The sequence below is a fragment of the Coturnix japonica genome, unplaced genomic scaffold (assembly GCF_054131305.1).
Source record: "Coturnix japonica strain WE unplaced genomic scaffold, WE-NBRP24 Scf049, whole genome shotgun sequence".
Lineage (NCBI taxonomy): Eukaryota > Metazoa > Chordata > Aves > Galliformes > Phasianidae > Coturnix > Coturnix japonica.
In genome coordinates this window covers 1,961,550-1,977,165 of record NW_028188952.1, presented here as the reverse complement: position 1 = coordinate 1,977,165, position 15,616 = coordinate 1,961,550, and the positions used below count along the sequence as shown (strand labels likewise).

The 15,616-nt window shown below is 63.9% G+C and overlaps 2 protein-coding genes across 4 annotated transcripts; both read left to right on the top strand.

The window, feature by feature from the left end:
* The first annotated feature begins 332 nt into the window (after positions 1-332).
* Positions 333-3,452, top strand: GHDC (GH3 domain containing). Of its 3 annotated transcripts, none has more exons than XM_085532392.1 (8): positions 333-654; positions 743-873; positions 954-1,530; positions 1,638-1,827; positions 1,898-1,969; positions 2,077-2,210; positions 2,293-2,381; positions 2,694-3,452. In XM_085532392.1, exons 1-8 carry the CDS (start codon positions 438-440, stop codon positions 2,892-2,894), a joined length of 1,611 nt encoding a protein of 536 aa, XP_085388518.1. In that variant the 5' UTR covers positions 333-437; the 3' UTR covers positions 2,895-3,452. The 3 variants fall into 3 exon arrangements, with proteins under 3 accessions (XP_085388518.1, XP_085388519.1, XP_085388517.1); XM_085532393.1 differs by having other exon boundaries at positions 334-666; positions 999-1,530; XM_085532391.1 differs by having other exon boundaries at positions 334-666.
* A 1,252-nt stretch (positions 3,453-4,704) lies between these two features.
* Positions 4,705-15,408, top strand: LOC146752262 (inactive phospholipase C-like protein 2). Its single transcript, XM_015885636.3, has 6 exons — positions 4,705-4,993; positions 9,637-12,123; positions 12,226-12,429; positions 12,628-12,703; positions 14,284-14,393; positions 14,563-15,408. The coding sequence occupies exons 1-6, from the start codon at positions 4,814-4,816 to the stop codon at positions 14,746-14,748; spliced, it is 3,243 nt and encodes a 1,080-aa protein (XP_015741122.2). The 5' UTR covers positions 4,705-4,813; the 3' UTR covers positions 14,749-15,408.
* The last annotated feature ends 208 nt before the right edge of the window (positions 15,409-15,616 follow it).

The window sequence follows — 15,616 nt, the reverse complement described above, 5'->3', positions numbered from 1 at the left end:
AGGTTCGGGAGCTGCAGGCGTTGCCCGGAGCAAAGTAAAGCGAACCGAACTCCGCTGGTTTGGATTTTTTTGGTTTGTTTTCGTTTTTGTTTTGTTTTGTTTTTTAATAAAAGGACGCCCCGCTCCAGGCGGCGCACAGCGGCCTCTTTTGTGTCGTTTCTTATTTGCGATTCGTTCCTCTGCTCGCGTCGCCCCGTCGGGGCCGGGGGGGGCGGGGAGGGGCTGCGCGGTTACCCGATAAAACGGAGAGAGAAAACGAAAATAAACCCCGCTTTGGCCGCAGGGGCGGAGCCGCCCTGAGCTCATTTCACGGGGGGGGGCTGCGGGCGGGCCCGGCGCGCTCATTGCCCGTCATTTCTGCCGGAGCCGGAACAGCCGGCAGCGATCGTGGAGGGGGAGCTGGGCCGGGGGGCAGCGGGAGCGGGGCGGCTGCGGGGATGCTGCCGTCTGCCGTCCCCGGGCTGATGTTGGCCGCCGTCGTGGCGCTGTTGGTGGCCGTGTTCGTGCTGCTGCCGTCCGCCCCGCCGCTGCGGCACCGCCTGCTCCGCGCCGCGCTGCTGCGGGCCTCGGGGTGGCAGCGGCGCCGCCTGGAGCTGCAGAGCATCGACGTGCGGCACGGGCAGGAGCGGCGGCTGCGGCGGCTGCTGCCCCGCGGTGCGGCCCCGGGTGAGCCGGGCGGGGGGAGCACGGCGGGCAGCGGGGGCGGCGGGACGCGCTTCTGAGCCCCAACGTCCGCCCGCAGGGTCCGACGCGTTCCGGGAGCGTCACCCGCTGAACCCGCGCTGCGACGACGGGGAGCGAGCGGAGCCGCTGCCGCCGCTGAGCCTGTGCGCCGCGCTGCGGAGCTGCTGGAGCGCCGAGCCCGCGCTGCAGGTAGAGCGGGATGCGGGGAGCGCGCTGCGGGCGGGGCCCCGCGGCTTCGCCCTGCAACCCCCCCCGATCTCTCCGCACAGGGCGCCTTGTTCTACCTGCACGCCCTGCACCGCACCTTCCCGCAGGCGCTGACGCTCCGTGGCACGGCCGTGCTGGGCTGGGCGCCCGCCGCTCCCCGCGCCCCGGGGTTGTGCCCGCTGCCCACGCTGTACTGCTCGCCCCCCGAGGCCGCCGCTCTGCCCGTGCGCTCCGCAGCCCTGCGGGTGCAGCTGCTCTTCGCCCTGCGGACGCGTGCGCTGCGCGTGCTGGAGGCCCGGCTGCCCAACGAGCTGCACGATGCGCTGATGGTGCTGCGGGACGGCTGGAACGAGCTGGCCCACGAGCTGGCGCTGGGCACAATGAGCCCCCGGCCCGGGCTGCCCGAGGAGCTGCGGGGTCGGCTGCAGGCGCTGCTGGTCCCTGACGGCGCGCGGGCGGCAGAGCTGCGGGCCGAGTGTGAGAGGGGCTTCGAGGGCATCGTGCGGCGCCTGTGGCCGCAGCTGCAGGTGGTGGTGGTGGGGACGGTGCGCGGTGGGGAGCGGCTGTACTGCGATGCCCTGCGCCGGGTGGCCTGCGAGGGGCTGCCCCTGTACTGCCCCTGGTACCGGGTGGCAGGAGGTGAGTGCTGGGGGGGCGGCATCCCTCACGTAGGGGTCGGTCTTTGTCTGTGCCCCGCAGAGGGGATGAGGAGGGTGATCGGGGGCTCACAGCCGCTCTCTGCCCAGCTCTGCTCGGTGTCAACCTGTGGCCAAAAGATCCCGTGCCTCGCTTCGTGCTGTGCCCAGAGTGGGCGTTCTGTGAGTTCCTGCCCTGCCCAGTCAATGAGGAGGAGGAGCAGCGCACGGTGCTGCTGGGCGAGCTCTGGGAGGGACGCGAGTACAAACTGATCCTCACTGCCCGGCCTGGGGAGTACAGGTGCTGCTGCTGCGGGACTTAGGGAGGCTGTGAGCCCCTCCCCAGCCTCACGCCCACGCTGCCCACACAGGTGCCTTGCTGGAGAGGTGCTGCGGGTGGCTGGCTTTCATAAGCAGTGCCCTATGGTGGAGCCCATGCGCAGGTGAGGTCTCCCCAACTCAGTGCTCCTCACCTTCAGGCAGGCTGTGGGGGTGCACGGTGCTGCTGGCACCCCCCAGTGCAGGATACCCAGCCCTGCTGTGCCCACAGGGAGAGCCAAGCGCTGAACGTGCGCGGCGAGAGCATCCCTGAGGATCGGTTCTGCCACAGCCTGTGCCGTGCTGTGGGCATGTGGCCGGGTGCCCGGCTCATGGACTACATCTGCGTGGAGAGCACCTTGCTGGGTGAGCACCCCAAAGAGTTCCTGTCACCTCCCCCCAGCCTCCCCAAGAGGGTGGCTGTGACGTGCTGGTGGCGCTGCTGCAGGTGCCTCCTCAGGGGCCGGTGCCCCCCATTACGAGGTGTTCGTGGAGCTGCGGGGCCTGCGGGACCTGTCAGAGGGGCAACGCCACAAGGTAAGGGGGGTTTGGGGTTTGCTGGGGGCAGGAAGGGAGCAGATCTGCTGTGCGCTCCCTGCCCGCCCGGCCGCCACGCGGTGGCAGTGCTCGTCGGCTGCGGGATTCCACCGGGACTGACTGCTGAGTGCTGAGCAGGAGCCCGCAGGCAGCGCCTATGGGGAGCCCCGCAAGCACTGAAGGCTTCTGGCCAAGGGGCTCGTTCCCTGTTTGGTATCAGAGCTGGAGCTCTGGGTTTTGGGGGATGGCAGCTGTTCCATAGGGAAAACAGCATTTTGGGATCACGCTGGCAGCCCCTTCCCCTCTCTGCAGCTGGACCACTGCCTGCAGGAGGATTTCCCCATCTATAAGTCGTTCCGCTTCAAGGGCAGCATCGGGCCCCTGCGCCTGCACCTGGTGGGGGCCGGGTCCTTCGCGCGGCTGCGGGAGGCCATGGGCTGCCCCGTCCCCATGCCCAGGGTGCTGCGGGAGCAGCGGCTGCTGGCCGTCATCCAGGGCACCGTTATCTCCTAAGGGCAGCGCTGGGCTCTGCTTGGTGTCACCTACCGGGCATGGAGTGGGACTGGGGTGAGGGCACCCAATGGAGCAGATGGAGCCAGCAGTGTGACCCTGGCCTTTCTCAGGACTCACTTTGGGCACAGGGTGGGACTGTGGCTGCAGGTGGGCATCCTCAGGGCCTTTCCAGACATGCTTAGCCAAAGTGCCCATCAAGTGCCATCAGATGTGGGGCAGCGGTGCCTTTCCCGAGGGTCCTTTGGGGGTTCACAGCTGGTGGCCATCACAGGGGAACAGCAGAAACCTCCCGAGCCTTGGGGAGCCCCGGGGCCCTGCAGCCTTGTGTCCCCTGGCATGGATGCCCTGGGGCAGGGTGTGTGCTGGCAGCAGTGATTGCTGCCCCTCTGCAGCCCTGGCACTTGTCTGCTGGGTGGGAAACAATCAGCTCCAGCAGGGGCTTTTTTAATGTAAAAAACCCAAACAAACGGACCAAAAAACAAACCCAAACAAACAAAACCAGATGCAAAAGAAAAGAGGATTATCTCTCAAATATAAATAAAGGACAGAGCTCTGGGACTGATTTTTATTTTTATTTTTAATCCTCATTAAGTGATTTGTCGATGACAACCCTGACTCTCCTTCTGATGAGAAGTTGCCTTTGTTATCCTCAGTCCTGGGGAAGGGTCGGTCATGAATATTTAACCAGCTCAGCGTTTGTTTGGGGCTCTGGGAGTGTCTGGGGCCGCTGGGGCCTTTGAGGCACAAATGTACCAGGCGGGGGGAACTGATTCTTTCCCTGCTTGTTAAGGTTTATTTTAAGGGCTACCGAGCCGTGGTGCTCAGAGCCTGCTGAGCACACAGCTGTTATCAGGGTGGGGGCAAGCAAGGCCGCTGGCAGAAGACATTGTCTTAAACAAGGCAGGCATGAAGCATCCCTGCAGTGCAGCCACCACCTCCTGCCATAGCAATGGTACGGAGGGCCCTTCCCTCCCATGCCCCGCTGGAAATAAGCCTGGAGCAAAATTCCTGTTGCAAGCAGGGAAGAAATTGTGTGGTGGGGAGAGTTTGGGGACCCTGAATATCCGGACAGGGACATTGGTGCTGGGCCAGTGTGCATCAGAAGTGCTCAGTGCTGTCAGGGTTGGGTGTTACTGGAGGGTGGAGTTGGTGGGTGCTGGATAAAGGCCTGAGGTGGAGCAGCTCTGTGTGGTGCTCCCAGCCCTGCACTGCAGACATCTGTGGCCTGAACGTAGCCTGGGGAGCCTCGTGGTGCATCGCATCCTGCTGCTGTGCCATGCATGCTCACAGCCCTTCCCCATTGCCCCACTGTGCCCCACAGCAGAAGCTTGAGTCCTCCTGCTTGGACAAGCAGTGATGGGCTGGGTGCCGTGTGCCGGGCTGTGGGGTGTGCGGGCAATTTGAGCAGGACGCAGGCAAGTTTTGGGTGCAGGCTGCAGGGTGTGGGCTGTGTTTGGGTACCAGGCTGCAGGATGCCAGTCTGGGTTTGAGCAAAGGAACGCAGGATGCCAAGATGTGATCTCGCTTTGGGTGCCAGGCTGCCAGGTGCTGGCTGGGGTTGTGTACCAGGCTGAGGTGTGGCTCCCAGGATGCAGGCTCGGTACCAGGCTGCAGGGTGCTGCTTTGGCCGGGGTCCCGGCGGTCTGGGGCGGGCACCGAGTCCGTGCGCTGCGGCGCTGAGCGGAGGCTCGAAGGTGCCGGTGTCGCTGCACGGCAGCGCTGTCACCGTGCACGGCAGCAGCCCGGGGCGGGGGGGCGAGGGGGGGGGGGCGCGTCGTCCCCGCCCTCGGCCCCGGCCCGTCCCCTCCTCACGGCCGCGCCGCCTCCCGCCCGCTCCGCCACTGAGCCCGCAGCGGCGGCGGGCACAGGCACCGGGGCGCCCGGGGCCCCGCGGCGGCCGCTGCTGTGGTGCCGCGGGGATGGCGGAGGGGCCCCGGAGCGCCCCGCCGCCCGGCTCGCCCCGCCCCGCCGCGCCGCTGCCCAACGGGCCCCGCGGCGGCGGTGGCGGCAGCCCCGGTTCGGGCTCGGGGAGCAGCAGCCGCGAGGACTCGGCGGAGCGGAGCCCCGCACCCGCCGCGCCCCGTGCGAGCATCATGAAGGTGAGAGCCCGTGCTCTGGCCCGACCCCCCGCTTCCTCGCCGTTCTCCCCTCCCCGGGGGGCTGCCCTCCTTGTTCGCCCCCTCCCCTGGCTCCGGGCGGCACCTGCGCAGGACTCGGTGCTGCGGAGCGCCTCGGTGGGCCGAGCCCAGCCTGGCGGAGCGGTTGTGCGCCGGTTGCTGCCGCCCCTGCTGTCCCCCGAGCGCTCCCGGCCGGGGTCCGCCGTGCCCCCGGGTGGTGGCAGAGCGGCGGAGGGGAGCAGACCCCGCTCCCGGTGTGTGGCTGGTGCCGGGCACCGCTCCCATCAGCTCTGGCACCGGGTCCGTCGCTCTGCCCGCCGCCGGGGTCCCCCAAGGGCAAACCCAGCTCAGGCTTTGTGCGCTCCCCGGGCCGGGCCTGTGCTCTGTGCCTCCGGGAACTGCACCGTCCATCCCCTGCTCGTGAGTTCCCTGCATGACCGTGCTGCCCCTGTGCTGGCACTGCATGGCAGCATCTCCCCAGCCTGCAGGAGGGCACCCACGGGTGCTCCTGCCTCTTGGGCATCCTCTGAGCTCCATCCTGCAGAAGCACTGAGGCTCAGGACCAGCTTCTGCCACCTTCCAGGGAGCCGAGCTGTGGCTGGGCAGGGGCACTGAGGGGGCCGTGGGTCAAGGGGGTCCCCTGAGCTCCCCGTGGCAGTGGGCAGTGGGTCACGTGCGTGATTTTTCTAAAGCAGCCCCCCTAATTGTGCTTACGTCGGCGCTGCTCACTGACACAATAGGTCACGTCCGCCCGGGACCGCCTCCCCACTCCTGGCAGCCTATTTTAAGCTGATAGAGCTCCGGTACTATTAATACCTTGTGTGGGGGCTGCTATGTGCTGCCTGCCCTCCTGACCCAGCGACCCAGGCTTTGTGGACCTCCTGCACACTGCTGCCCATCACCAGCATGGTGAGAACACATCCCCAGGCTCCGTGGCACCTTGAGGGATGTGTGCTCATGGTTTTCCCAGGGGACCTCATGAGGTCCCCAGTCCCTCCTGCAGCCTTTGCTCTGCCTGCTCCCCACAGGGATGAGAAGGAGTGCACGGGGCTGCTTCACTTCTCTTTGCCTCTTTTCTGCATGAAGCCCTGGTGCTGCTGTGCATCACCACAGAGTTTGGCCTTTCGTGAAGGTTGGGTGGCCGTGAACCAGTGCTGGAGGAGCACTGCCAATGGAGGTCAGCCTGAGATGGCCGTCCCCAGCCCCTCGTGGTCTGCCACGTGGCTCTGGGTCCCTGCAGACCTGGTATTTCTCCACTGTTGGGGGGCTGCAGGTTCCTATCTTTGTGCAGTGCTGGATCCTGCAGCCCTGAGTTCCCCAGGCTGAGCCCCAGGCACCACATGGGCTGAGGCCTTGCTTTGGGTGAGTCTGGTGGGGACAGTGGGTGGGCATGCTGCTGAAAGAACACACAGGCATTTGCTGCTTGTACTCCTCTGCTATTCCCTGTTTGGACATAGTGATCCTGCATAGTGTCCCCCAGGGAGGCTCTTATGTCCCCAAGCAGGAAAGGGAGGATAGAGAGCATCCTGTGCCATTTAGCAGCAGGTCTCCATTGCTCAGGTTTTGTCCAAGCTTGTGGGGAGCTGCTGCCTCTCCGAACCCCATCCAGGTCTGTGTGCATCGCTGTGTCTGTATCCCCATGGGAAGGACCTGGGGAGCAACTGTCTGACCCCAAGTGCCCCAAGGATGCTGAGGCTGTTCTGGGGCTCTATGTGTGTCACAGCCAGCCTGGCCCCCACTAGCTGCAGTTGGGCAGAGGGCACCCACTAACTGTGGGCTGCAGGCAGACCCTGCCTGGTGACTAAGTGGAAGCACATGTGGGTAGAGTTGTGGGCTCTGTTATTCTATGGGATTTCCAGAAAAGATTGGAGGAGTGAATCTGAAAGTAGAATCAGCTGGGGGAGCCCAGGGCTGGCTGTGCTGGGTCCATTGGCCCCATACAGTGATGGGAGCACAGCTGTGTGGGGATGCAATGGGGAGGGCAGTCCCCATGTCTTCCTGGAGGAGTTGTTCCCTGCTTCTTCCCTGAGTTGGAAGCAGAAAGTTTTGGTGAAATGGGAAGATGCTGGAGGGGGGTTCTGGGCCTGTTCCTTCCTGCTGCTGGCTGTGACCCTTCCCAGCACCCTGCTGTTCATCCCCTCCACGTGGGGCCATCCCTCACTGTGTAAGCTCTGGAGCAGTGCCATTGCTCTGCATTGGGGCCCGGGCTCCACAGCCCCTTGCTGGGAAGTGGCAGCTGGTGCAGCAGGGAGTGGATGTGTCACTCGGTCTTATTGGCAGGGAACAGACGAGTGGAGAAGAGCCCTGGCTGTGCCTGGCCTCCTGCTGCCTCTGCTGCTGGCTGCCCACACCCCACTCACACTGCCCAGCCTGGGCCATGGTAGTGGGGAGAACTGGGACATGGGATGTGTCACAGCCCAGTTAGACTCAGGAACAGCCGTGTCACCAAACGCAGCCCTACTGGGTCAAGGTGTCCTGCTTCCCTCCATTGGGCAGCAGAGCTTCGGCTCCTTCCCGTGCTCCTCAGCCCCGGAGGCTTTTGGTTCCTCTGTATCCCACCTTTATGTGCCATTTAACTGCTGGAGATTCCCCTGAGGATAACGGGAGGGGAGCAGCAGCTGGGCAGGTCTGTGACCTGATGGGCCCGGCCCTGCACTCATTTAGCCGGGTAAGGAGCAGGTCACATGGCAACTGAGATTAGGATTGCTGTGCTTGCCAGGCTACTAATCACTGCAGGTAATTGGCTAAAGTGCAGCTTAGCACACACTGCAGAGCCAGGCAGGGTGAGGGGAGCTGGGTTTGGCCGTGCCGTCCATGCCCGGCTGGGTGCTGGCAGTCAGCATTGCGGTCAGCATCGCCGTGGGCACAGTGGTTGGCCGTGCTGCATGGCTGTGATGCACACAGTGGTGCTGTGCATGGCAGTGCTGCCCCGTGCTGGAGCTGTGCCCTGTGGCTGGGATTCTCCATGTGGTGGCGGGGCTCTCCCAGCCACAGGCACTGCGTGTCCCACCCACGCTGCTGACCTACTTTGCACCTTGGGAGCTCTGCCTGCCCCGCTGCTGCCCGCTCCTGGCCAAGCACTGGGCACAGAGCAGCACATCCCAGCTCAGCCAGATGAATATGCCGGAGCAACTTGCTGCTGGGAGCAGCGGCTCTGCTCTCCCTGTGCATGAGCCTGGTGGATAGCAGCTGGCTGTGGATGCATGCACATTGAGCAGCGCATGCTGTGGTGCACACCAAGGGCTCTCCTGAGCCCGTGCTGAGGGCTGGGTTTGCTGCCTGCTGTGGGCAAGCTCCGGAGCAGCTGGAGGCAGGTCCTGGCAGCTGCTGGGTGCGAGCAGGCCCCCCGCCCCGTGTTTCCTTTCCGGATGGATTTCCTGTTTTCTGCGCTGGGGCCCAGTACAGGGGTGGGGTGCACACCGGGCTGGGTGTGGGTCTGCAGGGCCTGCAGGTCTGGCCCCAGTGCAGGAGCGTGGCTGCACTCCCTGCTGCTGACAGGGCCACCTGCATGTGGGTGCCTGGGTCTGGAGCTGCGAGGCAGCGCCATGCTCAGATTGCTGCTCACAGGAAGCATCCTGACAGTGGTGCAGAGGCTCAGCCCTTCCCATGAGCCTGATGCTGAGCACTCTGTGCCCAGTACTGAGACTCAGCCTTGGGCTGAGCACCTCAGCAGGATGCTGTTGTGAGCATGCTCTCCCTGCTTGGGGAGGCTGATCTGGGTCCTTAGATGTTTCCATGGCTTTTCCCTCTGATCCAGCAGCATCCAGCTAGCTCTGGCATAGGGATGGGGATAAGGGCTGTTTTCCCCTTCCTTGGGGCACCTTTTCCCATTCACCCTTATCTGGAGCTGGCTACCTTGTCCTGATTGTCCTTGGTCAGGGCTGCCTGGACCCATAGAGCCAAATCCAGACCTTTTGGGATGAAATGCCAATGCAGTGTGTGTGCCTGCAGCAGCTCTGCCATGGAGATGTGAAAGCTCTTGGGGTACTGGAAGGGGCACTTCATTGTCCACACACCCTGGCAGCTGGGAAGAGCCTGCATGTGCCAGAGACACCACCAGATTAGAGGTGACTCACCATAATCTTGAAGAAGTGGATTAAATCTCCCTGCTGCACTACTTAATGAAATCCATCCCATAATATGCTCCCAGCCCTGCTGTTCCCCATCCCCCCTCACTTCAGCTCGTTACTGGTAGGGTCTTCCCCATCCTGGGGACCCCCTTCCCGCATTGCCCAGGATTGGTGCCTGGAGGTGGGCACGGGGGGTCCTGCTGGAGCCTTTCCCTGCCAGCATCCGGCAGACCCGGGGAGTGCCTGTGTGTGGCTTTGCCCCTGGGGGTGAGCAAGTGGTGGGGTAGGATCCAGCTCAGGGCTGGGAGCAGGAAGGAAGGAAGGAAGGAAGGAATGCAGAGTTAAAATAAGCCCAGCAGTGGGGCAGGCCCCAGCTGGAGCCAGTTCCCAACCTCCAGGGCCAGGGGAGAGGGCCTGGTGAGTCCAAAGGGCTTTGTATGGCATGGGAGCTCCTGGGACCCCTCACTGCACATTGGGGCTGGGGTGGGAGCCTGGGGGATGGGGAGTGCACATTGCCTTGCCCTGATGGATCTGCCCCTTCTGCCACCCTGGCAGGATGGCTCCCGGCAGCGGCCCATGCAGAAGAAGACAGTCTCCTTCAGCACGATGCCCAACGACCGGAAGATAAACAGTGCAGCTGCCTGCATCTCCTTCATGCTGGAGGGCTGTGAGCTGAAGAAGGTGCGCTCCAACTCCCGGATGTACAGCCGCTTCTTTGTGCTGGATGCTGACATGCGCTCCGTGCGCTGGGAGCCTTCCAAGAAGGACTCGGAGAAGGCCAAGATTGAGATCAAGTCGGTGAAGGAGGTGCGTGTGGGCAAGAAGACACCCATCCTGCGCAGCAATGGCCTGTCTGACCAGTTCCCTGATGAGTGCGCCTTCTCCATCATCTATGGAGACAACTATGAGTCTCTGGACCTGGTGGCCAGCTCAGCCGATGTGGTGAGCGCCTGGGTGATGGGGCTGCGGTACCTGCTGTCCTACGGGAAACACACACCCGAGGCTCTGGGGTCCGGCCACCCCAGCCTGCGCACCTCCTGGATCTCCTCTGTCTTCGACCTCGCTGACCTGGAGAAGTCCGGCCACATCCCTGTGTCCCGTGCCGTGCAGCTCATCAAAGCGCTCAACCCTGGCATGAAGGCGTCCACCATTGAGCTGAAGTTCAAGGAGCTGCAGAAGGCCAGCGAGCGTCCCAGCACCGAGGTGGCCTGCGACCTCTTTGTGGAGGCGTACTGCGAACTCTGCACCCGGCCCGAGATCTTCTTCCTGCTGGTGCAGTTCTCCAGCAACAAGGAGTACCTGGGCCTGAAGGACCTGCTGACGTTCCTGGAGGTGGAGCAGGGCATGGAGGGCGTCACGGAGGAGAAGTGCTTGGAGATTGTCAGCAAGTACGAGCCCTCCAAAGAGGGCCGGGAAAAGGGCTACCTGGCCATCGACGGCTTCACCCGCTACCTGCTCTCCTCTGACTGCTCCATCTTCGACCCGCAGCACCGCCGGGTGTGCCAGGACATGGCGCAGCCTCTCTCCCACTACTACATCAGTTCTGCCCACAGCGCCTGTCTGCTGGAGGACAACTTCTGGGGCCGCTCAGACATCAGTGGATACGTCAGTGCTCTGGGGCTGGGCTGCCGCAGCATTGAGCTGGTGCTGTGGGATGGCCCCGAGGGTGAGCCTGTGGTCTACACGAGCCCCTCGGCCGCCTCCTGCGTGCCCTTCCGCTCCGTGGTGGAGCTGATTGACCAGCACGCCTTCGCCGCCTCCGCCTACCCGCTGATCCTCTGCCTGGTGGTGCGCTGCTCTGCTGCCCAGCAGCGCCTGGCCGCCCAGTGCCTGCGCAAGACACTGGGTGAGAAGCTCTACCTGGAGCCGCCTGACCCCGCCGCCTCCTACCTGCCCTCCCCAGAGCAGCTCAAGGGCCGCATCCTTATCAAGGGCAAGAAGCTGCCACCCAGCTGTGAGGACAGCGAGGGGGAGGTGTCGGATGAGGAGGAAGGCTGGGAGCTGGCACGGAGGCTGGGCCAGGAGGACCGCGAGGTGGCGGAAGGAGGGGTCCCGCGGCGTGTGCGGCTCAGCCGTGAGCTCTCGGAGCTGGTGAGCCTCTGCCAGGCCGTCCCATTCCAGGACTTTGAGAGCTCGCGGCGCGGGCAGCACTACTGGGAGATGTGCTCCTTCAGTGAGGTGGAGGCGGGCCGCTTCGCCAACGAGTGCCCAGCCGAGCTGGTGAGCTACAACAAGCGCTTCCTCTCCCGTGTCTACCCCAGCCCCATGCGCATTGATGCCAGCAACATGAACCCTCAGGACTTCTGGAAGTGCGGCTGCCAGATGGTGGCCATGAACTACCAGACACCGGGGCTGATGATGGACCTCAACGCAGGCTGGTTCCGGCAGAACGGGGCTTGTGGCTACGTCCTCCGCCCTGCCATCATGCGGGAGGAGGTCTCCTACTTCAGTGCCAATGCCAAGGATTCCCTGCCTGGGGTGCCTGCGCAGCTCCTGCACCTCAAGGTCATCAGTGGGCAGAACCTGCCCAAGCCGAAGGGCTCAGGGGCCAAGGGGGAGGTGGTGGAGCCCTATGTCTGTGCTGAGATCCACGGCATCCCAGCTGACTGCGCTGAGCACCGCACCAAGACGGCCCTGCAGAGCGGGGACAACCCCGTCTTCGATGAGAGCCTAGAGTTCCAGATCAACCTGCCCGAGCTGGCTGTGCTGCGCTTCGTTGTGCTGGATGACGACTACATCGGGGATGAGTTCATTGCTCAGTACACCATCCCCTTCGAGTGCCTGCAGCCCGGATACCGCCACGTCCCGCTTCAGTCACTGACTGGGGAGCCCCTGCCCCATGCCACCCTCTTTGTGCATGTGGCCATCACCGACCGCCGTGGGGGAGGCAAGGGGCACCGCCGGGGGTTGGCGGGGCGCCGGGGCCGCCGGGTGCGCGAATATACCTCCACCAAAGCCACCGGCATCAAGGCCATCGATGAGGTCTTCCGGACGGCCACTCAGCCCCTGCGGGAGGCCACCGACCTGAGGGAGAATGTGCAGGTACTGCAGCCACACAGCACTGTGGGGTCTGGGGAGAGGCGGCACTGGCCTGGGGGGCTGGGGGTGCTCCTGGCCCAGCCTGACGCTGTTCTCTGCCTACAGAACGCGCTGGTCTCCTTCAAGGAGCTGTGTGGCCTGACGCCCGCCGCCAACATGAAGCAGTGCATCCTGACGGTGGCTGCATGGCTGCTGCACAGTGACAGCGCACCCAGTGTCACCCTCAACCTGGCTGAGCAGTACCCCCCCATGGAGGCACAGGGCCCCATCCCCGACCTGCTGCGCAAGGTCCTCACTGCCTATGAGACGGTAAGTGCCAGCTCAGGGTACTCAGGGTCTGTCCTGCTCCAAGGTGTTTGCCTGCAGCTCTGTGCACTGTGGTGTCCCAGGATGGGTCCCATCCCGGAGCAGGGATGGCTGGCTGGGAGGTGCTCTGCAGGCAGAGGGGGTGGGGAGCATGGAGGATTCAGGGTTGTGCAGCTCCTCTCACTGCCCCTCTTTCCTCAGATGATCCAGACCAGCCGGACGCTGATCGAGTCTGCTGACGTGGTGCACAGCAAGCTCATCCAGGCACAGCAGGCAGGTGGGTCTGGGGGGTGCTGAGGGCTGTGTGCAGGGTGCTGTGCCTCTGAGCTGCCTGGGGACACTGTCCCCATGGGGATCTTCTCAGAACAGCGCCAGGCTCTGGAGCTGTGCACAGCAGTGTGCTGGCATTTCAGTCTGTGCATTGCACACCTGCAGTGTATGGCAGAGTGCAAGTGGTGTGAGTGCCTGCCTGGCTCCAGAGAGTTTGTAGGGTCAGCCCAGGGCTCAGCTCTTTACCCTTCCCATGTCCTGGCAGTGCTGTGAGTGGTGCAGGGAGCTGCCCAGAGCCTGCAGTGAGGGAGTGCTGCTGGGGCTGGGGGGCTGGGGGGGGGCTGGGAGGGAGCGCACAGAGCGGAGGAGGCTGATGAGGAAGCGGAGAAGAGTCATTAGCTGCCAAACGCCAGAATATAATTAGCATCAGAAATAACAGACTGAGGCTGACGGTAGAAGTGGCAACTGAATGTTATGACTTAAAAGACACATGGCTGAACCCACACAGGCAGGTGCTGCTGGCAGCCTTACCTGGCCCTGGGCCCCAATGCTGCCCAGCACTGCTGCCCCACTCCCAGCACCGTGCTCCTGGTGGGCACTAATGGGCAACTCCAGGATCCTGTGTACTGTAGAGGCAGCTGTGGCTGCTCCATAGCGCTGCTGGCCCCAGGGCTGTGTGGGGGTAACCCGTGGGGCTGGAGGGCTGCCGGACACTGTATGGGGTGGGGAGGAGAGTGTCCACGCTGTGCCACACTGACCAGTGACAGCTGCTGCCAGCAGCCCCGTTTATTCTGTGGATGCATCGCCACATCGTCAGTGATGTGGAGCACGGCAAGGGGGCTGGGGGTGCAGGCTGGGGTGGGCTCTGCATCTCCTGCACTACTTTGGCTGTGGGAGCCCTCTGCTGTGCTGCAGAAATGAACGCTGCCCTGTGTCCCTTGTTCTCCTTGGGGGCAGAGGTCTGGGATGTGCTGACCCCTGCACTGTGGTCCTGCAGCCATGACCTCCATTCACTCCATGGTGCCATGGTTGAGCCACAGCATTATGGGCGCTGTGGGGAGGTCTGGGGGTGCCGGCGGCAGGGCTGGGGGTGCAGGGAGGGGGTGTGAGCTGATTGGCAGTGTGTGGGTGAGCAGGCGTGTGTGGGAGCCCTCATGTGGGCCCAGAGACAGTGCTGCGTCAGGGAGGGGTAAATTTAGCACCCGCTCACGAGGACATCATGCGGTACAGTGTGGGGGCACACGCTCCAGAATGGGGGGGGAGGGGGTGACAGCTCCTCTTTGAGCCCCTCTGGGTGGGCCGCAGTTATGGGGGGGCAATGCCTCTGCCTGGGGCCACTGCAGCCCATCCTGATCCTATGGGCTTTGGGATCCAAAGCCAACAAGGACTGGGGGCAAGGTGGTGGTGAGGTGGTGGGGGCTGTGCTGGAACATCATTCTCTAAGGGGAGGGGGCTCAGGGCTGCTGAGGCTGACTCTGAAGTTCTCTGTTGGGTGAAAGACACCCCATCCCCATCCCCATCCCCTGTGGCAATGGCTGTCCCCACGCACGGTGGTGCTGAGCACGGCTCCATGTGCCACATGCCCAGGTATGGACTTCCACAAGGAGCTGCACCGCATCGAGGCCAAGGAGGGGCTGCGGGGACGGAAGCTGCAGAAAGCACTGGAGAGCTTTGCCTGGAACATCACCGTCCTGAAGGTGAGAGGAACATGCTCCTGTGCTCCTGTCCCCCACTGCTGACCCTGCTGGTGTGCAGGGAGGTGGGACCAGCATCAAAAGATGCTCCAGAAGCACAGGCCGGTTGTGGTCCATGATGAGCCGGTGCCCAGTACATCCTTGATCCCCTGATGCTTTCTTCCCCCGGCAGGGCCAGGCTGACCTTCTCAAGCACGCCAAGGCGGAGGCGCTGGACAACCTCTGGCAGATCCACAACGCTGGGCAGTCCTGCGGCATCGGCAGAAACGGTTTGGCCTCGCCGGAGCCCTCCCGGCTGCGCGCGCCGCTGGAGCCCATCCCTGAGGCAGAAGGAGGCAGTGATGCAGCATCCTGCTGACCCCAGTCTGGGGCTCAGGCAGCCCCCACAGAGCAGCCACTGCTGCAGGAACAGGGACTAGAGAACCTGTGGCACAGTTGGGGATGGGAGCAGGAAGGATGCTGAGGGGCTGAAGTGGGGCCAGCACAGTCATTTGCCTGCACTGCAGGGAACCGGGGGGGGGCTCACTCCTGTCTGTTCACTCTGACTTCCCAGGCCTCTTCCATCTGCTTCCAGAATGGGTGCTGTGCAGTGGGGCCAGAGGGTTGGGCTGCTGGCACCCAGCTGTGTGCGTGCACCCCCAGCCTGCTGTGCCACCCCCCCCCCATTAGAACCGCCCCAGCTGTGGGCTTCGGCTGTCAGGGCTGCAGATTCTGCCTTTGCTGGCCCTAGAGACAGCCTGCATGGCCGGAAGGGGCTTGACCGACCCCTGTCCCTTCTCACAGGGTCTTCCCAGGTATCCTCAAGCCCCTGCTGTGCAGAGGGGCTGGGAAGGCACCTGTAGAACAGCTGGCAATGGGTCAGGGGCTGTGGGACCACTGCAGAGCGGAGCTGCTGGGGGCTGTGTCCTCTGGCATCAGGGAACTTATCCTGGGCTTGTCCCACAGGGGAGCACACCGCAAGTGTGAGGGGTGGTCTGGGGCTGCAGAGCGCTCTGTTTATAAAAGTGTGTGAGACCCACAGCGTGTGCTGCTGTCCCTGTCCGTGCTGGTGGCAGTGGCGATGCGGGCACCGTCCTTCTGCCGGTTCCATTTGCACCGTCCCCGCGCGTCATCGCGGTTCGCAGCCGGCGGCTGCCCGGCGCCCCTTTGTTCGGGCGGTAATTAGCCTAATGGGGCCACGCGGAGCTGACCTGAGAGCTGCCGTTGTTGGGAGCGGTTGGCGCTTT

Coding starts and splice junctions, on each gene's coding strand:
- GHDC (XM_085532391.1), top strand. CDS start 438: ATGCTGCCGTCTGCCGTCCCCGGGCTGATGTTGGCCGCCGTCGTGGCG. Junction 2,211..2,292: donor CGTGGAGAGCACCTTGCTGG/GTGAGCACCCCA, acceptor GCGCTGCTGCAG/GTGCCTCCTCAGGGGCCGGT. Junction 2,382..2,693: donor CAGAGGGGCAACGCCACAAG/GTAAGGGGGGTT, acceptor CCCTCTCTGCAG/CTGGACCACTGCCTGCAGGA.
- LOC146752262 (XM_015885636.3), top strand. CDS start 4,814: ATGGCGGAGGGGCCCCGGAGCGCCCCGCCGCCCGGCTCGCCCCGCCCC. Junction 4,994..9,636: donor CCCGTGCGAGCATCATGAAG/GTGAGAGCCCGT, acceptor CCACCCTGGCAG/GATGGCTCCCGGCAGCGGCC. Junction 14,394..14,562: donor GGAACATCACCGTCCTGAAG/GTGAGAGGAACA, acceptor TTCCCCCGGCAG/GGCCAGGCTGACCTTCTCAA.